The sequence below is a fragment of the Anomaloglossus baeobatrachus genome, chromosome 3 (assembly GCF_048569485.1).
Source record: "Anomaloglossus baeobatrachus isolate aAnoBae1 chromosome 3, aAnoBae1.hap1, whole genome shotgun sequence".
Lineage (NCBI taxonomy): Eukaryota > Metazoa > Chordata > Amphibia > Anura > Aromobatidae > Anomaloglossus > Anomaloglossus baeobatrachus.
The window spans coordinates 663,276,455-663,300,048 of record NC_134355.1 but is presented as its reverse complement, the minus strand read 5'-3'; the positions used below and the strand labels follow the sequence as shown (position 1 = coordinate 663,300,048).

Below are 23,594 nucleotides of genomic sequence, written 5' to 3'. Positions count from 1 at the left end.
GTCACACGCACATACCTGGTCAGCGACGTCGCTCTGGCCAGCAATCCACCTCCTTTCTAAGGGGGTGGTTCGTGCGGCGCCATAGCAACATCACACGTCAGCCGTCCAATAGCAGGGTCGGGGCTGAAAAATGCCGCTCACCTCCTTCCTTCTGCATTGCCGGTGGAGGCAGGTAAGGAGATGTTCGTCGCTCCTGCGGTGTCACACATAGCGATGTGTGATGCCGCAGGAACGAGGAACAACATCGCTACTAAGCAGACAACGATATTTGGTTTTTGGACGACGATTCTCCACAGATTCATCCACTAAATGTTAATCAAAATACTACCAGGAGTCATTATTTTTTTATTAATACTTACTTTTGGTAAGAAAAAGCCCTTCAGGGTGACATCTTGAGTAGTCTGATGTGGCACATTAGTTGGCAAGAGATTGGCAAATCTCTGAATCTCGTGGATAACAGCGTCTGTGTACGGCATTTGTTTACGATGCGTCATCTGAGGCTCGGTTAAACCGATGACTTTCTCTATTTCTTTTTGAACATTTTCTGTTAATAAAGTAAAAAATATCCGTAATATCTCTATGTCTTAGCCATTTGTTCTGTCTTATAAAGATTATGATCCACAATATCACTTCATAAAACCATAAAGGTGTGGTTGGTGCCACCATGAGATGGACCTTAGTAGCTTACTGCATCTGGATTAAGTTTTGAGTCTAGGGGAATACATTACCAGAAGTATTTCAGGGGTTGAACTGAAATTGACGTATTTAGGTAGTTAAAGTATAAGTTAAATTAAGTATTTAGGGGTTAAACACCATCTAACGGCGCTTACTTTCTTTGCTGGTGTTAGTACTGTTTCTGCCTTCTCAATACTATTCACAGCGCTAAACGAGCACTGTGTAAGGAGTAATAGGAATCATGAATGATGCCTCCTCCTGCAGACTCAGAAGTCCTGTGATCACTGCATGTAGGGAGGAAGCAGGAGCTGCTGCATCCTAGGAGACTTAATTTCTCCTGTAACTGGGGTTAAAATATCAGCCCCAGTTACAGAGGAAATCAGGTTAAAAAGTGTATTTGAATGCTGAAATTCCAAGCCAAAGCAGATAAGGGACAAAGTAGATGGGAAACTGTTAAAGCGCTGCTGAAGGTATGACATAAATCCAGGAAAGTTGAATGAATGTGGTTTTATTCTACACTTTTTGAAATGTCACCCCACTTCTTCATCAGAAAATCCACCGATAAAACAAGCAACAACAAAAAGTCAAACATTTTACATCTTTTATGACCTTATGTTGTGGAAAATATGTGAAATAAATGAAGAATAAATAAGTCAATAAAAAGCACCCAAATATAGATATTTAAATATGCATCATTATTTAAATATCTGAATAATAAAATGTTTTTACATCTCTTTAACTTGTATGTATAGGGGAAAAAAAACTAAAATGTGCCTAGACAAAAATAAATTGGGACATGAAAAATCATTGCTAATTTTTAAAAAAAAATACATGATCAATGACCTGATTTTACATACAAGTAAATTTCCTTCCTTTGAGAAATTATCAACAGATTTCACAAAAAAGACTTTGTATTGCTAAATACATCTATTATACAAGATTTGATACATGCTGTATAATCCTTTTTGAAACTTTTTTGCTAATTATTTAAATTATTATTTTAATTTTAACATTATAAAGGCAATTTTACATAATGTCAATGTAAATAACAGTATGACTGTCTAAGAAATCTTTTTAATAATTGTAAGAATTTGTGATATCTGGTGACAGATGCCCTTAGTGTATATAAAAGGGGTGTGGCATAGCTCTGAATCTCCACCCCCATGAAAATATATTATGACGTAAATTATAGTAGAATTTTGAATGTAAACTTGAAATGGTGTTGAGACTTTTAGAAAACATGGGTGTGTGACAGTTGGTCACATAGTCATAGGATGATATGGTATATAGGTATATATACTGTAGTATACAGTTTACATATGTGAGTAAATAAAAAAAATATATAAGATGTTAAATGTAATCTAAAAAGCTCCAGTAGCCATTGTGAAAAAATACTAATTTTGTTTTTTACTAAAGGTGAGAATGTGGAAAAAAAGCAAAAATTTATTTTAGATACACATAACTCAAAAATATGACTTGAAGGGAACTTGTCGCCAGTTTTTTCACTATGAAACCAAAAGTGCCACCTTCTGCAGCTCCTGGGCTGCATTCTATGTAGGTGCACCTTGTGCCCTGACTCTCCTTTCAGACCCCGAATATAACTTTATAAAACCTGATCGTTAGGTATACTAATGACCTGTGGGGCTCAGATGGGTGTGCTCATTTTCGGCTCCTGTCCCTCCTTGTGGCCTTTTTCGCCATGCTCCTTTTATGATTCATCATTCACGCTGCTCGGCCAAATGTAGTGTCTACGCAGTCATTCCCCCGGCTCGTGCAGGCGCAGTTCGCCCTCGCGCGAGCCGGTTTGGTGTTTGCGCATGCTTGAAATTATGGTCGGGTACGAGGATGACGCATGGGATGTCATTCACATTGCCGACCATAATCTCGTGCATGCGCAAACAACGCACTGGCTCGTGTGAGATTATGGTCGGCAATGTGAATGACGTCCCCTGCGTCATCCTCGTACCCGACCATAATTTCAAGCATGCGCAAATAACGCACTGGCTCGCGCGAGGGCGAACTACGTCTGCGCGAACCGGGGGAATGAATGCACAGACGCGAGATTTGACCGAGCAGCGTGCATGATGATGGTGGCGTCATCACGTCAATCGAAAAAAGGAGGACGGCGAACATCGGCAGGAGGGAGGACAGGAGCCGAAAAAGAGGACACCCACCAGACTAGATCAGGTAATTAGCATACATGGTGGTCACCTTTTATAAAGTTATTTTTGGGGTCTGCAAGGGGAGTCAGAGCACAATGTACACCTTCATAGAATGAAGCCCAGGAGCTGCAGAAGGTGACACTTTTGGTTTCATAGTGAAAAAACTGGTGACAGGTTCCTTTAAACAATAGGTCATTTTCTAATGATAGCTTCCCGTTAAATCTGCTCTATTATTGTGGGGCTGTAGATGTGTCACGGGCGGAGGAGGGGACGCTGCGCTCTCCCACTGCTCAGGTCCGGCCGCCGCTGTTGCTGCGGCCTGCTGCTGCTCGGTGGCTCGAGCGATGGGCCGGATCCCGGGGACTCGAGCGGCGCTCCTCGCCCGTGAGTGAAAGGGGTTTGGTTTTTGGGGATAGTTTATTGTCCGTGATGCCACCCACGGTTGTGGTGATTGTAGGAACACCACCGCTGCTCTGTATGGGAATCCCGGGAGCGGTGACAGGGAGCAGCAAAGTTGTTAGTTCTCCCCTCCGTGGGTAGGGGGTGGTTGTCCCGGGGCCCAGTGATGAGTTGGAGGATGAGGGATGGCGGGGCCGGTGCAGGGCTTGGTGGGGGTGCAGGGACGCGGGGCAGCGCTGTGCCTCACGGCACTGTGGTACTCACTCAGCCTGAGACGGTGACACAGTTCTCGGTAAAACACACGGCTGGAAAGACAGTTCCCACGGACGGCTGCTGTTGCTTTTCCCCGGTAGTTGACGGTGACGGTCCCTTTTCCTGCACCTAAGTCTATGTTGGTAGCGATGGGTTCCCACCGGTTACCCGCTCCCCGGCTTGGATATGTGCCGGAGGAGCCCCTTTTTGCCCGCAGGCGCTGGCCCTGAGAAACTGGTGCCTTGGCGGTGGCGGTGTCTCTCTCTAACGGTCGGACTGTTGCCTTCAATCGGGACTTGGTTGTTGAGAGACCCAGAGGTCCCCTTCACTGACGGGTTTGGCAAATTCACGGCAACTCCTAGCATTGCCAGGATCCGAAAGGCCCCTGCCAATGGTGCTGGATTCTCTTCGTATACCTCTCCAGTACCGCCGGGCCACCACCCGACCACGGTAACCTCCAAGTAGCCTCTCCTGCAGACAGTCACCGCCGTCTGCTGACCTTGCTGTTCTCAGTCCGGGGCACACACCCGGACCAACTTCAGGCTTTCTCAACTGTCACCTTCTCTGTCACTACTCTCACTGTCCTCCTTCTCCTTCCTTTTTTGCTCCTCTACCAGTTCACTGTTTACTCCTTCACTTCCCTAACTGATCTGCTTGGTTTTCCCGCCTCGAGGGCTGTGAACTCCTCGGTGGGCGGAGCCAACCACCTGGCCCACCCCCTGGTGTGGACATCAGCCCCTGGAGGAGGGCAACAAGGATTTTTGTGTAGCTTTGGTGTACCTATCCGGGGTGTAGGGTGTGGTGGTGTCATGACCTGTGACCCCTGGCTTGCCCAGGGCATCACAGATGTATAACGCCCATCTCAGGATACAGAGGCGCTGAACATCTGTGTGAGCTACACACAACAGAAAGTCTAGGAGTTGGCACACTTTTGTGCCGTGCTTCTGCTTTCTAAAATGAGAAATTCTGCATAGTCTCTTCATTGACCATGGGGCTCTCTTCACCTGGAAGCTTACTATACGATTTCCATTTTAAGGAGCTATTATAATGTAAGAAAATTACATTACAAGTACACTTTAAGCAAATTCAAGGATTTATAAATTTAGACAGTTATCTCCATTGTTCTTTCAACAAACATTTGTTCTATGTCTTTACTTTGAATTTCAGGATATTTCATCATTATTAGAAGGCCCCATCTCAGGGTGGTAGAAGTCGTTTCCATTCCCGCAGCGAATAAATCCGTCACAAGAGATGTTAGGTTTTTATCGTGAAAATATAACTCAGGATTTGGTTTCTCCTGAAATGCAAAAAATATAGAATATATCTTTTAGAGAACACTAGAGACTAGTATGAGGAAAAGCAAAAAATATATTTTGGTCAAAGTAAATCTTCATCTTTTGTTATTGTACAACATAGGTTCTGGCTCTTCTCTTCTGCTTTAGTTTCTTGTACTCTGTGTATATATAGGGGCATGGGTCCCCCTTTTTGGACAGTGCATCTAGTCTGTATAGCTTTCCATTGGCAGGTGTGAAGCAATCAGGTCTGGGCCCTGCTCTGCCCCTGACACTTATGAGGCCTGTTGGCACATAGCAAGGCAAAACACTAGAGTTACGGATGATCCTGATTAGATACAAGTCGCGATAGGATAGCTTTTATTATCAAAATAATGTCGACTTAGTAAAACTATGTTATTTCCATGCACTGTTACTATTTGTTTACTGCAGAGGATTTGCTCTTTTGCTTTTATTATAGGTTTTATCTTGTAACTAGCTGTAGTACCCAGTGCTGCCCAGGATAGTAACTAAGTCTCTCTCTCTGTCTCTCTCTCCCTCTCTCCTCCTCTCCCTGTCTCCCTCTCTGTCTGTCTCCCACCCTCCCTTTCTCCCTCTATGACTCCCCCCCTCTCCCACTTTCCTCCTCTCCCACTCTCCCTCTCTCTCTGTCTCTCTCCCTCTCTCTGTCTCTCTCTCTCTCTCTCCCTTTCTCCCTGTCTCTCTCCCTCTCTCTCTCTCTGTCTCTCTCCCTCTCTCTCTGTCTCTCTCCCGGTCTCCCTCTCTCTCCATCTGTTTCTCTCTCTCACTCTCCCTCTCTCCCACTTTCTCTCACTATCCCTCCCACTCTCTCTGTCTATCGCCCTCTCACCACCGAAATCATATTAACTGACACATAAGCTGTCTTATACTAAAGGCTGCTTTACACACAACGATATCGCTAGCGATCTCGTTGGCGATATGACACACCCAGATCGTTGTTACGATTTGCCGAGATCGCTCATAGGTCATTTTGTAGCGGTCACACGTACACATCTCACAAACGATGCTATATCGTTCAGCGATATATTGTTTGATCAAGACGGTCGTGTGGATGTTGTTCGTCGTTGGCAGGGTGTCAAACGTAGCAATATGTCTGCTGCGTTCCAAAGGCAAAACAATATTTTGAAACTGAACGACGTGTCAACGATCAATGATTTTCACCCTATTTGCAATTGTTCAGAGTCGCACATAGATGTCACACGCAACGACGTCGCTAACGATGACGGAAGTGCGTCTCGAAAACCGTGACCCCGACGACATATCGTCAGATAAATCGTTGCCTGTAAAGTAGCCTTAAGACTCTCCTTTGTTGCCTATAGAAACCAATCAGAGCTTCTATTAATGTCAAATGTCAAAACAGCCAATACCTCAAACATCCAAACAGTAAGCAACCGAGGTTTTTTTGGCAAATAACTGTACCTTCATATCATTTGGAGTTTCATTTTGGTGATGAAGAATGCCAAATCCCTCACATACTGTAGATCTTTTTCTAAATATAAACCTTCTTGCTATTGTCGCGGGCGGAGGAGGGGACGCCGCGCTCTCCCTCTGCTCGGGTCCGGTTGCCGCTGCTGCCGCGGCCTCTGCTGCTCGGTGGCTCGAGCGATGGGCTGGATCCCGGGGACTCGAGCGGCGCTCCTCGCCCGTGAGTGAAAAGGGGATTGCTTTTGGGGATTTATTGTTGTCCATGACGCCACCCACGGTTGTGGTGATTGTGTGGACACCACCGCTGCTCTGTATGGGGATCCCGGGAGTGGTGGTATGGAGCAGCTAGATGTTGGCCCTCCCCTCCGTGGGTAGGGGGTTGGTGGTCCTGGGGCCCGATGATGGGGAGTTAGGATAGTTGACGGGCGGGTTATGGGGCCTGTTGAGGTGCAGGGACGCAGGGACAGCGCTGTGCCGCACGGCACGGAGGTACTCACTCAGCCCAAGGATGATGACACAGTTCACGGTAAACAAGCGGCTGGTTGGACGGGTCCCTCGGATGGCTGCGGTGTTGAAGTTCCCTGCAAGTTAGCGGTGACTGTCTCTTCCCTTCACCTAAATACGGTTGTTGGTAGCGATGGATTCCCACCGATAACCCGCTCCCCAGCTTGGATATGAGCCGGAGGAGCCCCTCTCTTGCCCGCAGGCGCTGGCCCTGAGAAACTGGTGCCTTGGCGGTGGCGGTGTCTCTCCAATATGGTTGGACGGTTGCCTTCAATCGGGACTTTTGCTGTTGGGAGACCCGGAGGTCCCCTTCACTGATGGATTTGGCAAATTGTACGGCGACTCCAAGCCTTGCCGGGATCCGAAAGGCCCCTGCCAATGGTGCTGGCTTCTCTTTGTGTACCGGTCCGGTACCGCCGGGCCACCACCCATCCACGGTCCTTACGGTAGACTCCAATAGGCCACTCCTGCAGACGGTCACCGCCGTCTGCCAACGTTGCTGTCTCAGTCCGGGGCACACACCCGGACCAACTTCAGGCTCTGTTGCTGTCACCTTCTCCTTCACTTCAACTGCTTTCACTTGCTCCTCTACCACTTCCTTCTCACTTCCTTCAACTCGCAAACTAAACTGACTGGTTTTCCCGCCTCCAGGACTGTGAACTCCTCAGTGGGCGGAGCCAACCGCCTGGCCCATCCCCTGGTGTGGACATCAGCCCCTGGAGGAGGGCAACAAGGATTTTGTGTTCTGACCTTGGTGTGCCTGCAGGGAATGTGGGGTGTGTGGTGGTGTCATAACCTGTGACCCCTGGCTTGCCCAGGGCATCACACTATCTTTGACAACCACTGTCTCTAATCAATTACCTATTGTAGTAGCTCATGAACCAAGCTCTAGCTTAAAGTTCAATGATGAACTCAGAAAAACAAAACTGGCGTAAACTGTTTCTTTACATCGTAGTGGGGACTCTGTATCTTGACTGGTGTAGTCTGTGGCTTGGCCTCAAGGTTAGGACTCTGGATCCTGACTGGTGTAGTCTTTGGCTTAACCTCGAGGTTGGGACTCTGGATCTTGAATGGTGTAGACTGCAGTTCGTGCTTGTCGTCAGGACTCTGGAGTTTGCTAGCATAGGTTATGACTTATTCCCGTAATCGGTATATGAATGGAATCTCTGAAGAATTACACACTACCATCCTCCTGAAGGTATCAATAAGCCCAGTAGACCGATCAACAGGGCAGTAGACACTTTGCCCTCCTGCTCGTTCATCTGCTCTCTCCTTCTTTTTGATGCCAAATCTGCCTCTCTTCTGATCTTTTGAGCTTTTTAATTTTATTACAGCACCACAAGCACCACCTAACCTGGTCCTCTCATTAGACTCTTAGGGGTACTTTTCACGCTGCAACATCGCTAGCCGATTGTAGCGATGCCGAGCGCGATAGTCCCCGACCCCATCGCAGATGCGATCTCTTGCGATAGCTGCCGTAGCGAACATTATCGCTACGGCAGCTTAACGCGCACTTACCTGCCCTGTGACATCACTCTGGCCGGCGACCCGCCTCCTTCCTAAGGGGGCGGGTCGTGCGGCGTCACAGCGACGTCACACGGCAGGCGGCCAATAGAAGCGGAGGGGCAGAGATGAGCGGGACGTAAAGATCCCGCCCACCTACCTTCCTTCCTCATTGCAGGTGGGACGCAGGTAAGGAGATGTTCCTCGCTCCTGCGGCTTCATACACAGCGATGTGTGCTGCCGCAGTTACGAGGAACAACATCGTACCTGTCGCTGCAGCAAAATTATGGAAATGACCGACACTACACAGATCACCGATTTTCAACGCTTTTGCGATCGTTTATCGGTGCTTCTAGGCTTTACACGTTGCGATGTCGTTACCGGCGCCGGATGTGTGTCACTTTCGATTTGACCCCAACAAGATCGCCGTAGCGATGTTGCAACGTGCAAAGTACCCCTAACTCTGAGGAACTAAATTTGGAGCTCATCCATTTCGAGCAGTTTCTTTGATCAGTGAAAGGCAGTGTGTTCTTGGCAACAACATTGTTGGAAATGCTTGTGTGATGGTGGGATATGGGGGGAGGTGTATCTTCCTGTACAGATTCCTATTTTAAGCTTGCTTCACTGTCCATTATTTGTACTGCTTGTGTGTACATTGTATTGTTTGTAAGTAGTGATGAGCGAGTATGCTTGTTACTACTCGGTACTCGCACGAGTATCACTGTACTCGCGCTGCTCGGCGGGTACCGAGTAATTTCGCGATACTCGTGCTGTACTCGTGGTCTTCATCCCTGCATGTTGGCGCTCTTTTGAGAGCCAGCCCTCATGCAGGGATTGGCTGGCAGACCACTGCAATGCCACAGCCCTGTTAGTTGTGGAATTGCAGTGATTGGCCGGCCTGCACAGCGTGACCGAGCCTTTATACCGGCCGGCGCGCTGTGCTCTGTACACAGCCATCTCATATTCCCTGCTTTCCACGCCCACAGGCGCCTATGATTGGTTGCAGTGAGACACGCCCCCACGCTGAGTGACAGGTGTCACACTGCACCCAATCACAGCAGCCGGTGGGCGGGTCTATACTGCGCAGTAAAATAAATAAATAAATAATTAAAAAAAACGGCGTGCGGTCCCCCCCAATTTTAATACCAGCCAGATAAAGCCATACAGCTGAAGGCTGGTATTCTCAGGATGGGGAGCTCCACGTTATGGGGAGCCCCCCACCCTAACAATATCAGTCAGCAGCTGCCCAGAATTGCCGCATACATTATATGCGACAGTTCTGGGGCTGTACCCGGCTCTTCCCGATTTACCCTAGTGCGTTGGCAAATCGGGGTAATAAGGAGTTAATGGCAGCCCATAGCTGCCAATAAGTCCTAGATTAATCATGTCAGGCGTCTCCCCGAGATACCTTCCATGATTAATCTGTAAATTACAGTTAAAAAAACACACACACCCGAAAAATCCTTTATTAGAAATAAAAAACACTAACAAAGTCCCTCATTACCAATTTATTAACCCCGACAAACCCTCCATGTCCGGCGTACTCCACGGACTCCGGCGTCGCGTCCAGCTCTGCTGCATGGAAGTGACAGGAGCTGCAGAAGACACCGCCGCTCCGGTCACCTCCACGCAGCTAATGAAGGGAATGGCGCGATCAGCTGCTGTCAGTCAGGTAACTCCCGGCCACCGCTGGATCCAGCGGTGGCCGCGATTAACCTCAGTGACAGCAGCTGATCGCTATACTCACCTCAGTTGGTGCATGGAGCTGACTGGAGCGGCGGTGAGTAGCGCGATCAGCTGAGCTGTCACTGAGGTTACCCGCGGCCACCGCTGCATCCACCGCTGGATCCAGGTAACCTCAGTGACAGCTCAGCTGATCGCTATACTCATCTCATTAGCTGCGTGGAGGTGACCGGAGCGGCGGTGTATTCTGCAGCTCCTGTCACTTCCATGCAGCAGAGCTGGACGCGACGCTGGAGGACTGTGGAGTACGCCGGACATGGAGGGTTTGTCGGGGTTAATAAATTGGTGATGAGGGACTTTGTTAGTGTTTTTTATTTCTAATAAAGGATTTTTCGGGTGTGTGTGTTTTTTAACTGTAATTTACAGATTAATCATGGAAGGAATCTCGGGGAGACGCCTGACATGATTAATCTAGGATTTAGTGGCAGCTATGGGCTGCCATTAACTCCTTATTACCCCAATTTGCCAACGCACTAGGGTAAATCGGGAAGAGCCGGGTACAGCCCCAGAACTGTCGCATCTAATGTATGCGGCAATTCTGGGCGGCTGCTGACTGATATTGTTAGGGTGGGGGGCTCCCCATAACGTGGAGCTCCCCATCCTGAGAATACCAGCCTTCAGCCGTATGGCTTTATCTGGCTGGTATTAAAATTGGGGGGACCGCACGCCGTTTTTTTTAATTATTTAATTATTTATTTCACTGCACAGTATACACACACCGGCTGCTGTGATTGGGTGCAGTGAGACACCTGTCACTCAGCGTGGGGGCGTGTCTCACTGCAACCAATCATAGGCGCCGAAAAGCAGGAAAGCAGGGAATACGAGATTGATTAATGAGCGGCCGGCTTTTTCAAAAGAGGAAAAGCCACCGGAGTTTGAACAGCTGTGCAGCGCCGCGGCAGTGATCGGGGAACGGTAAGTAAGAGAGAGGGGGGAGAATGACCGACAGACTGTGAGAGGGGGACAGACAAGACAGAGAGAGACAGACCGACGGACTGAGGGAGATAGAATAAAAAAAAAAAATGACCGACATCGCTAGTAAAAAGCACAAAACGTGCGTTTTGGACATCGGAGTGCCACACAAGGTTTTCATGTAAAATCTTTCATGTATTAATCTCAAAAAGTAACATACACCAGCTCTATCTCACTATTGGGTATGTGCCCTTAACATTTCCGCCATGAAAATTCATTTTGGTGTCATTTTGGAAGGTTTTCTGGTGAGTCCGTAAAAATGGCGTAAAACTTGGACAAAATTGTTCACAGCTGTGACTTTTGAGTGATAAATGCTTCAAGGGGTCTTCCCCATGCTGTTGCCATGTCATTTGAGCACTCTTCTGAGACTTTTGTGACATTTTTAGGGTTTCTACATGCTGCCGGGGGGTCATTTCACAAAAATACTCGGGTCTCCCATAGGATAACATTGGGCTCGGTGCTCGGGCCGAGTACACGAGTATCTTGGGAGGCTCGGCCCGAGCTTCGAGCACCCGAGCTTTTTAGTACTCGCTCATCACTATTTGTAAGTAATCACCCCCTATAGTGCAAGGTTATAACCTCTTGAGGCACTTCCATCCCTGGGGGTGGGGGGAGGGGGGCCTAGAGTCCACCTACTGTAAACTCTCTGCTTACCTGGGGGGAAGAAGCAGTCTGTTTGGAGAACTTGAAGGGAGAAAGGTTGAACCTCTGAGATAAGCTGAGACTTCTCAGAGAGACGTGGACATTTATCGCTTATTGGATTATATTCATATTTCTGGACTAATGTTACCCTCTGTTTTGTGGATAACATTTGATTTGCTTGGCATAAATGTTCTTTGGATTGTACAGCCAGCTCTCGCTCTGTTGATTGTGTGATATGGGAGAAGGACCCCGTCACAACTTGTATATGCTACTGATTGGTCCCACTCCCTTTCACTTGAGCAGTGCATAATCGTATGTTATATGATGATGCACTGCTCAAGGTCACCAGATTGTCAATCAAAGGCAACATGAATTTGGCGGCTGGTGGACAATGATACCAAAGCTTCCTAAATCGGAGCAGGCTGTGCTGGATCCAGATGGGTGGTGGAGGTGAGTATGACTTTGTTATATTTTACAAAACTGATCCCCATAAGCAAAGTTATTATTGTGCACAGACAACTATATAGGAATGCTTTACTAAGGAAGCAAAGTGCGGTCAAGTAAGACAGAGAACAACAATAGCAATAATGTTCCTTTTGCTAAATTCACATGTCCATGAACCAGATTGCAATCACCAACTTGACCACCAGAACTCCAGACCACAACTAGGTTTTCAATTGAAACAGTAGCTCAGGTCAGGATTCCCAACAGACGGGGATCCGAATAGTGTCCAAGCTTCAAAGCTGTGAAAAGCTTTGTCAAAACTGTTTTAATAACATGAAGATTACATTTACAGGGCCCATGACACTCTTAAGGTTGCTTTACACGCTGCGACATCGCTACCGATATATTGTCGGGGTCACGTCGTTAGTGACGCACATCTGGCACCGGTAGCGACATTGCAGAATGTGACACCAAGGAGCGACGATCAACGATCGCAAAATCGTTCAAAAACGGTGATCGTTGACACGTCGCTCCTTTCCTTAATATCACTGCTGCTACAGGTACGATGTTGATCGTCGTTCCTGCAGCATCACACATCGCTATATGTGACACCGCAGGAACGAGGAACATCTCCTTACCTGCGTCCACCGGCAATGAGGAAGGAAGGAGTTGGGTGGGATGTTGTGTCCCGCTCATCTCTGCCCCTTCGCTTCTATTGGCCGGCCGCTTAGTGACGCCGCAGTGATGTCGGTATGACGCCGAACGCACCTCACCCTTGAAGGAGGGATTGTTCGGCGGTCACAGCGACGTCGCTGTCAAGGTATGTGCGTGTGACGCTGCCGTAGCAATCACGTAATCAGTAATGTTCGCTACGGCAGCGATCACCAAATGTTGCACGAACGACGGCGGGGGGGGTGCTATCGCACACGACATCGCGATGTCGCAGTGTGTAAAGCACCCATTAGTCTGCTCTTTCTCCATGACCAGCGTAAATTTATTTTGCCCATTCGTCTCAGACAACCAGTATTATTTATCATCCATTCCATTACTTTACCTCTTTCTGTTTGACCAGAAAATAATCTACGAGACTTCTTTGGTTATTGATATCCAGTTCCTTCCTTTGTTTTGCGAAGATCCCTTTAAAAAATGTATGTAATTCAAAAATTTTTTGCGTGATAGATTTGTGAGTTCCTGGGATCCAGCGCATCAGGGATGGAAATGCATTGTACAACTGTGGAGCGAAATACAAAAAGTCATATTTAGGTGCATATACAGTTAGGTCCAGAAATATTTGGACAGTGACACAAGTTTTGTTATTTTAGCTGTTTACAAAAACATGTTCAGAAATACAATTATATATATAATATGGGCTGAAAGTGCACACTCCCAGCTGCAATATGAGAGTTTTCACATCCAAATCGGAGAAAGGGTTTAGGAATCATAGCTCTGTAATGCATAGCCTCCTCTTTTCCAAGGGACCAAAAGTAATTGGACAAGGGACTCTAAGGGCTGCAATTAACTCTGAAGGCGACTCCCTCGTTAACCTGTAATCAATGAAGTAGTTAAAAGGTCTGGGGTTGATTACAGGTGTGTGGTTTTGCATTTGGACGTTGTTGCTGTGACCAGACAACATGTGGTCTAAGGAACCCTCAATTGAGGTGAAGCAGAACATCCTGAGGCTGAAAAAAAAGAAAAAATCCATCAGAGATAGCAGACATGCTTGGAGTAGCAAAATCAACAGTCGGGTACATTCTGAGAAAAAAGGAATTGACTGGTGAGCTTGGGAACTCAAAAAGGCCTGGATGTCCACGGATGACAACAGTGGTGGATGATCGCCGCATACTTTCTTTGGTGAAGAAGAACCCGTTCACAACATCAACTGAAGTCCAGAACACTCTCAGTGAAGTAGGTGTATCTGTCTCTAAGTCAACAGTAAAGAGAAGACTCCATGAAAGTAAATACAAAGGGTTCACATCTAGATGCAAACCATTCATCAATTTCAAAATTAGACAGGCCAAAGTTAAATTTGCTGAAAAACATCTCATGAAGCCAGCTCAGTTATGGAAAAGTATTCTATGGACAGATGAGACCAAGATCAACCTGTACCATAATGATGGGAAGAAAAAAGTTTGGAGAAGAAAGGGAACGGCACATGATCCAAGGCACACCACATCCTCTGTAAAACATGGTGGAGGCAACTTGATGGCATGGGCATGCATGGCTTTCAATGGCACTGGGTCACTTGTGTTTATTGATGACATAACAGCAGACAAGAGTAGCCGGATGAATTCTGAAGTGTACCGGGATATACTTTCAGCCCAGATTCAGCCAAATGCCGCAAAGTTGATCAGACGGCGCTTCATAGTACAGATGGACAATGACCCCAAGCATACAGCCAAAGCTACCCAGGAGTTCATGAGTGCAAAAAAGTGGAACATTCTGCAATGGCCAAGTCAATCACCAGATCTTAACCCAATTGAGCATGCATTTCACTTGCTCAAATCCAGACTTAAGATGGAAAGACCCACAAACAAGCAAGACCTGAAGGCTGTGGCTGTAAAGGCCTGGCAAAGCATTAAGAAGGAGGAAACCCAGCGTTTGGTGATGTCCATGGGTTCCAGACTTAAGGCAGTGATTGCCTCCAAAGGATTCGAAACAAAATATTGAAAATAAAATTTTTTTTTGGGTTTGGTTTATTTGTCCAATTACTTTTGACCTCCTAAAATGTGGAGTGTTTGTAAAGAAATGTGACAATTCCTACAATTTCTATCAGATATTTTTGTTCAAACCTTCAAATTAAACGTTACAATCTGCACTTGAATTCTGTTGTAGAGGTTTCATTTCAAATCCAATGTGGTGGCATGCAGAGCCCAACTCGCGAAAATTGTGTCACTGTCCAAATATTTCTGGACCTAACTGTATACTTTATGCACAAAAACCCATCAGTGTTACATACAGTATAACAGTTCCGCTAGCTTTTACTTCCAACTCATGATGTAAAACGTGAATTTTCTCCTTACTTCCTTACTCAGGAGGTTGGATGACTCACTATTACTTGTTTTTTGTTGGGGTGGTTTGACACTATCTTGACCATAGTAGCTTGCTCAGCTGGATTTCAACGTTAAGTCCTCTCAATAGGCTACAAGGCAGTCAGATCTATACCATGTGCAGAATTATTAGGCAAGTTGTCTTTTAGAGGATTTTTTTTATTATTGATCAACAACTATTTTCTCAATCAACCCAAAACACTCATAAATATCAAAGCTTAATATTTTTGGAAGTTGGAGTTGTTTTTTTTTAGATTTGGCTATCTTAGGAGGATATCTGTTTTTGCAGGTAACTATTACTGTGCAGAATTATTAGGCAACTTAATAAAAACCAAATATATTCCCATCTCACTTGTTTATTTTCACCAGGTAAACCAATATAACTGCACAAAATTTATAAATAAACATTTATGACATACAAAAACAAAACCCCAAAAAATTAGTGACCAATATAGCCACCTTTCTTTATGATGACACTCAACAGCCGACCATCCATAGATTCTGTCAGTTGCTTGATATGTTTACGATCAAAATTGCGTGCAGCAGCCACCACAGCCTCCCAGATACTGTACATGGCCCTCCCTGTAGATCTCACATTTTATGAGGGATCACAGGTTCTCTATGGGGTTCAGATCAGGTGAATAAGGGGGCCATGTCATTATTTTTTCATCCTTTAGACCTTTACTGGCCAGCCACGCTGTGGAGTAGTTTGATGCATGTGATAGAGCATTGTCCTGCATGAAAATCATGTTTTTCTTGAACGATACCGACTTCTTCCTGTACCACTGCTTGAAGAAGTTGTCTTCCAGAAACTGGCAGTAGGTCTGGGAGTTGAGCATCACTCCATCCTCAACCAGAAAAGGTCCCGCAAGTTCATCTTTGATGATACCAGCCCATACCAGTACCCCACCTATACCTTGCTGGTGTCTGAGTCGGAGTGGAGCTCTCTGCCCTTTACTGATCTAGCCTCTGGCCCATCAAGAGTCACTCTCATTTCATCAGTCCATAAAACCTTTGAAAAATTAGTCTTAAGATATTTCTTGGCCCAGTCTTGACGTTTTAGCTTATGTTTTTTGTTCAAAGGTGGTGGTTTTTCAGCCTTCCTTACCTTGGCCATGTCCCTGAGTACGGCACACCTTGTGCTTTTTGATACTCCAGTAACGTTGCAGCTCTGAAATATAGCCAAACTGGTGGCAAATTGCATCTTGGCAGCTTCATGCTTGATTTTCCTCAATTCATAGGCAGTTATTTTGCGCCTCTTTTGCCCCACACGCTTCTTGCGACCCTATTGGCTATTTGCCATGAAACGCTTGATTGTTCAGTGATCATGCTTCAAAAGTTTGGCAATTTCAAGACTGCTGCATCCCTCTGCCACACAGCTCACAACTTTTCAGAGCCTGTCAAATCTCTCTTCTGACCCATTTTGGCAAAGGAAAGGAAGTTGCCTAATAATTAAGCACCCCTTATATAGGGTGTTGATGTCATTACACTGCACCCCTCCTCATTACAGAGATGCACATCACCTGATTTACTTAATTGGTAGTTGGCTCTCAGCCTATACAGCTTGGAGTAGGACAACATGTATAAAAAGTATCATGTGATCAAAATACTCATTTGCCTAATAATTCTGCACACAGTGTATGTGGGATAGTAAGAGGAGCATGGTTTTTGTGCCACACAGCAGGTGCAGTAATAGAGACACATACACCAACAGCGAGTCAGTATTGTGGTGATGGCAGGATGAGGAGTTTGTGCAGGTTGGGATTAGATGGCGGACGGTGCCGTAAATGTGAGTAATCAAATGTGTCTTTGTTGTAATCTCTGTAGATGAGTTGTGGCTGGAAGAAGTTGTCATGTCGGTCTGGGCCAGATACAAAAGACGGAAAAGGTGAACAATTCCATCTGAAAAAACATCAGCTGTAAGTCACCATCTATAACTGCACTATAATCTCTTGTATGTGCTGCAGCACCGATATCCACCACTATATAGTCACCATATAGAGGTAATAGTGTCATCTGCCGAGGTTCTACTATACCCACGATTAGTCTGCGCCACCGTAGTTATCATGGTTACCTGGTTAGGGGCCCACTCAGATGTTTTGCTTCCCCTACCCCGAGCTGAAACCCTAGCTACGCCACTGACTACCTCCCTATGTTACCATAAATACATGGAAAGAAAAATTGTCTTACCAAGGCCATGGGGCTCCCAGCAATCCTGACAGTGTCCATCACTATTCTCAAAAGTCTATGAAGTTGCGGATCATCATAGTCAAAGCGATGGCCAAATAATATAGATACAATGATATTACAGACGGCAGTGTTCATTATTATGGTGTTGTCAAAGGGTTCACCTAAAGTAACAGCAAAAAGTAAGGAAAGATAATTATTAGGAAGCTAAAGGCTCAATTTGTTGCCCAGTCTAAAGACAGAAATTAAAAAAAAAGTTTCTGACCACAATAAGGTAATTCAGAATACATAATAAAACAATAACGAGATGAGGTCACCTGTTATACCGTTAAGGCCCCGTTACACGCAGGAATATTGCTGGTTAAAGCACCAGCCCCCATCGTTTGTGCGTCACAGGCAAATCGCTGCCTGTGGTGCACAATATCGTTAGCAGCCGTCACACGGACTTATCTGCCTAGTGACGTCGCTGTGGCCAGCAAACTGCCTCCTTTCTAAGGGGGCGGTTCGTTCGGCGTCACAGCGGCAACACTAAGTGGCCGCCCAATAGAAGCGGAGGGGCGGAGATGAGCGGCCGTAACATCCCACCCACCTCCTTCCTTCCGCATTGCGGGCGACCGCAGGTAAGCTGTTGTTTGTTGTTCCCGGGGTGTCACACATAACAATGTCTGCTGCCTCGGGAACGACGAACAACCTGGGTCCTCCACAATCAACGATTTTTTGAAAAGGAACGACGTGTCAGCGATGGACGATAAGGTGAGTATTTTCCATCGTTAACGCTCACTCGTTGGTGTCACACGCAACGACATCACTAACGATGCCGGATGTGACTCTGGCGATATATCGTTAGATACGTTGTTGCGTGTAACAGGGCCTTTAATCTGCAAGTAAAAATCATGTTTGGCAGTAAAAATACCAGTAAACTAACATTGGTTAAAGTCTGCATCCGTATGACTGACCCTACACAAAGTGCATAACCTCTGTTTAATCTTATTGCAGGAACACAGAACCATAGGTGGTCTTCTGGAAGAATACAGAGAGGTGTCAGCATTATAATTGGCCATGAGATGGTTTTCTAATTGTTTAGCCCTTTTATCATATACACTTAAAGGGAACCTGTCTGGTGTAATATGCACCTAGACCCATGAGCAGTTCTGGGTGTATATTGCTAATCCCTGCCAAACTGTCCCTGTATACACTAGCATAGATAAAGAGATCTTTAGGAAAAGCATTTCTAAAGATCTTTTATCGTATGCTAAAGAGCACAGGGACTAGTCCCAAGGGCGTTGCTTCCCTTGCTAGTCGGCCCCGTTAGCATGTTAGTACGTCCCTCTGTGTGTACTAACATGCTAAGGCCGGCTTCTCACTTGCGATTTTCTCGCAGTAGTGCAATGCGAGAAATTCTCGCATTGCATTCGGACACATGTTAAACAATGAGGCAGCTCCCATCTGCTATTTTTTTCTCAGTCCAAATCGGACTGAGAAAAAAAATCGCAGCAGGCTGCTATTTGTAGAGTTTCACGCACGAGTCCCTCCAATGCAACTCTATGGGAGCGTGAAAAAAAAGCATGTCACACGAACCGGCACTCACACCATCCTAGTGACATTCGTTTTACTAAATACATTAATCGCATGTTTCTCAAAACACTGGAAATGAGTGAGGTCTCACAATGTCGGTCAATCATAGAGATTGACCGATATTGTGAGACCTCACTCATTTCCAGTGTTTTGAGAAACATGCGATTAATGTCAGTCGGTCTCTCCCTCTCGGTCTCTATTCTCTCTCTGTCGGTCTCTCTCTCTCTCTCTGTCCATGTCGGTCTATCCCTCCCCCCCCCTCTCTCATACTCACTGATCCCCGGTCACCAGCGCGGCGCTGCACAGCGTTCATACTTCTCCGGCGGCTTCTCCTCTTTTGAAAAAGCCGGCCGCTCATTATTCAATCTCGTATTCCCTGCTTTCCCCGCCCACCGGCGCCTATGATTGGTTGCAGTCAGACACGCCCCCACGATGAGTGACAGCTGTCTCCATGCAACCAATAACAGCTGCTGGTTGGCGGGTCTATGTAATGCAGTAAAATGAATAAATAAATAATTTAAAAAAAACGGCGTGCGGTTCCCCCCAATTTTAATACCAGCCAGGGTAAAACCACATGGCTGCAGGCTGGTAGTCTCAGGATGGGGAGCCCCACGTTGTGGGGAGCCCCCCCCCACCCTAACAATATCAGCCAGCAGCCGCCTGGAATAGCCGCATCCATTAGATGCGACTGTCCCGGGACTGTACCCGGCCATCTTGAATTGCCTTGGTGCGGTGGCAATCGAGATAATAAGGAGTTAATGGCAGCAGCCCATAGCTGCCACTAAGTCCTAGATTAATCATGGCAGGCGTCTCCCCGAGATACCTTATATGATTAACCTGTAAGATTAAGAAAATTAAGACATACACCCAAAAATCCTTTATTTGAAATAAATAAAAAAACCAACCTCTTTCACCACTTTATTCAAGACCCCAAATACCCTTCCATGTCTGACGTAATCCACAGAGGTCCCTCGACGCTGTCAGCTCTGCTACATCGGAAGCTGACAGAGAGCAGTCACAGACCACGACTGCTCTCTGTGAGCTCCCTGCAGCGACTGAAGTGAGTCGCGCTATCAGCGATGACATCACTCAGGTTACCCGCGGCCACAGATCTCAGTGGGAGGACTTCTGCTGTGGCCACGGGTAACCTCAGTGATGGCACCGCTGATAGCGCGGCTCACTGCGGTCACTCAGGGGATTTGCGGTCACCGGTGAGACCTTCACTGGTGACCGAAAATCAGGCCATGCCACACAGACAGAGCCGCAGGATGACAATGAAGTCGGATGACGTTCATCCGACTTCATTCTGATCGCGCGGCTCTGTCTGTGTCTGCTGTCAGCGGCTACTCAGCTCTGCTACATGGCTCTGTCTGTGTCTGCTGTCAGCGGCCATGTAGCAGAGCTGAATGGCAGATGACAGCTGCTGAGAAAAAAAAGGATCACACACGGATCACACACGCATTACACACGCTCTGCTAGCCTGGAAACAATTAAAAAAAAGCATTGCACTTGCATTGCACACTGACCTAACGTGAACTAAAATCGGCCGAGTTTTTTTCATGCAACTCGGACCAATTTTACATGCATAAGTGTGTTTCCAGCCTAATAAAGACTCAGCATCACAGGATGATCTCACTCACCTCTCCGCCGCCATCGCCGCCCGACGCTGGATTTTGGCTCAGTGCGCATGACCCCGGAGTGTCAGAGTTCTGGGATTTCCAGTTTTCTTTTGAAGGATCTTGCCCTTTGTTAACATGGAGTTTTCTGTTCTGTTGCCCTACTCCCTGTCCATCTGTTTAAAAGCCGCCCCTAAGCTTAGTCTAGTTGCCTGAGTATACTGCTTCCTGTGTACTCCTGCCCTGCTGCTCTCATCTCCTGATTGCTGTTTGGATTCAGTGGAAACACCTGACACCAGCTCTGGACTTCACCTCTCATCCAACTGTGCTCGGACTCTGTCTGCTGTCTCTGGTCAGCACTTCTGCCCGGTCCCTTCCGTTCATATCCACCCTAGGACTCACATCACGTACGGACATTTTTTGGACTATATCTGTTGCCCTTTTTGTGTCCCGGCTGCTGCGCATTTAGGCCTTCTGGGGTGATCGCCGGACAGCCCCTGTATAGGGGTTCACTCCTGGTGGTCTCCCTGGGGGAGTCCGGTGTGCGGTCCCGGGAATTCCCTTTTGCTCTGAACCCGGCAGGTATTTACTGTGTTTATGTTCCACTGTGTATATACTGTTCTGTGTGCATATTGCGGTTACATATTACTGTGTATATACTGTTCTGTGTGCATATTGCGGTTACATATTACTGTGTATATACTGTTCTGTGTGCATATTGCAGTTACTTATTATTGTGTATATTCTGTTCTGTGCACATATTGCGGTTACATATTATAAAACGTCTTTTGCACCAAGAACTCGTCTCTGGTTGTCATTGCCCTAACGTAATCGATATCCTCAGTACATACAATAGTATTACACGGAGTTTGGGTCATGCTGTTATGGACATGATTATGAATTATTATGAGTATTAAGAGTTATATGAAGATATCCAAAAAACAGTACTATAAGATGGCGTTTCAAATATGTACCACACCTATATTCAGCAGACATCATAAGATTCACGAGATATTCTGGGATTTTCCAGTGATAAGTGACTCATGCTGACTTGGCTTAATATAAATGAGGAAACACTATACAGTATACATATATATCGCAGAATAAGCTCTTTTACGGTTTACCCAATAGGAGACGTGTTACGTATTCTTGGCTCCTAGCCAACTGATTTCTTTAAATGTATCTTAACTTCCGCAATAAAGTCAGTCATATCTTCTAACTGGATCAGTGTACCATTTCTTACTGGTCCAGTGTAGATGAATAGCATGCTACTAACAAAATTACTCGTGATTTGGATGCAGACGGGGTTAAGGTAGATGCATAACTTGGATTGCATCACTGTAAATTATGGCCCCCTTAACAATACACACTGAGCCAAAATCCAGCGTTGGATGACGAGGGCAGCGTAGAGGTGAGTGAGATCATCCTCTGATGCTGCACATTCATTAGTATGTTAGCACACCCACAGGGGTGTACTAACGTGTTAATGAGGCTGACTAGCAAAGGAAGCAATGCTCTTGGGACTAGTCCCCACACTCATTAGCATATGATAAAAGATCTTTAGAAATACTTTTTCTAGAGATCCCTTTATCTATGATAGTGTATACAGGGATGGTTAGGCAAGGATTAGCAATATGCACCCAGAACTGCTTGTGGGTCTGGGTGCACATTGGACCTGACAGGTTCCCTTTAATCTTCAGCACATTAACAATTTCTTACCTTTGTAGGATTTAAATATTTTCAATAAATAATCGGTTTCCTCGTTAATCTTGTCTTCTAGGGTTCTTGTCCCCATACCAAAATCTCGTAATGTGGAAAGCGTGAACCGTCGCATGGCTTTCCAGCTATGTCCATTAGAGAAGACAATACCTGAGAAAAAAAACAAACATAATGAATAATATTTTAACTTTTCAAAATCTTTTCACTGTAGAAAATAATATTGTATTAATAGACCTAAAAAAATATATATGGAGAAATTCAGCAAGTGGAAAATTAACTATAACAGCTCGGCCAATTTTTGTCTTTTGTTTCTACATTTTCTTTTACTTTTTATAGCAGTGTGATTCTTATTATAGTTTTTGCTTTTTATATGTTTATTTATTTGGGTTTTCATTAGATTGATCTTAATCACCATACTTTACTGATTCTAAGACACTTTTTAGTAAGATAATGTCTTGCTAAAATGTATGTGCTTCTTATAGTCTGCAAGATGTAGGGTCAGCAAAACCTCTCTGACTGCACCTTAAACAATAGGATGGAGCATTCATAAGTGCTGTGCTACTGTCGCTGGGATAACTAAGCTGCTGCACAGTTCTTTCTCTTTAATGAATGCTAAGCAGTAGAGCATTCATAAGCACTGTACTCCTATTACTGAGATAACAAAGTGGCTGCACAGTTCTCGCTCTGTAATGAATGCTGAGCAGGAGAGCATCTATAAGAGCTGTGCTCCCATCACTAAGATAACTAAGTGGCTGCACAGTTTTCTCTCGCTCTGTGATGAATGCTGAGCAGGAGAGAATTCATAAGTGCTGTGCTCTTATTACTGAGATAACTAAGCAGCTGTACAGTTCTCTCTTGCTCTGTAATGAATACTGAGCAGGAGAGCATTTATAAGTGCTGTGCTCCTATCACTAAGATAACTAAGTGGCTGCACAGGTCTCTCTCTTTAATGAATGCTGAGCAGGAGAGCATTCATAAGCACTGTGCTCCTATTACTGAGATAACTAAGCTGCTGCACAGTTCTCTCTCTGTAATGAATGCTGAGCAGGAGAACATTCATAAGTGCTGTGCTCCTATCACTGAGATAACTAAGTGGCTGCACAGATCTCTCTTACTCTGTAATAAATGCTGAGCAGGAGAGCATTTATAAGCACTGTACTCCTATTGCTGAGATAACTTAGTGTCTGCACAGTTCTCTCTCACTCTATAATGAATGCTGAGCAGGAGAGCATTTATAAGCACTGTGCTCCTATTACTGAGATAACTAAGCGGCTGTACAGTTCTCTCTCTTTAATGAATGCTGAGCAGGACAGCATTTATAAGCACTGTGCTCCTATCACTGAGATAACTAAGTGGCTGCACAGATCTCTCTTACTCTGTAATAAATGCTGAGCAGGAAAGCATTTATAAGCACTG

At 45.8% G+C, this 23,594-nt stretch overlaps 1 protein-coding gene across 1 annotated transcript in view; it reads right to left on the bottom strand.

The window, feature by feature from the left end:
• The window catches only part of LOC142297392 (uncharacterized), a 94,777-nt gene that overhangs the window by 5,354 nt on the left and 65,829 nt on the right, over positions 1-23,594 (bottom strand). Inside the window, exons 13-17 of the mRNA XM_075341617.1 lie at positions 22,179-22,328; positions 17,272-17,432; positions 13,089-13,265; positions 4,644-4,785; positions 360-544 (exon numbers count right to left, since the gene is read on the bottom strand). Coding sequence (XP_075197732.1) covers positions 360-544; positions 4,644-4,785; positions 13,089-13,265; positions 17,272-17,432; positions 22,179-22,328 — 815 coding nt within the window. The remainder of the gene's footprint in view (positions 1-359; positions 545-4,643; positions 4,786-13,088; positions 13,266-17,271; positions 17,433-22,178; positions 22,329-23,594) is intronic.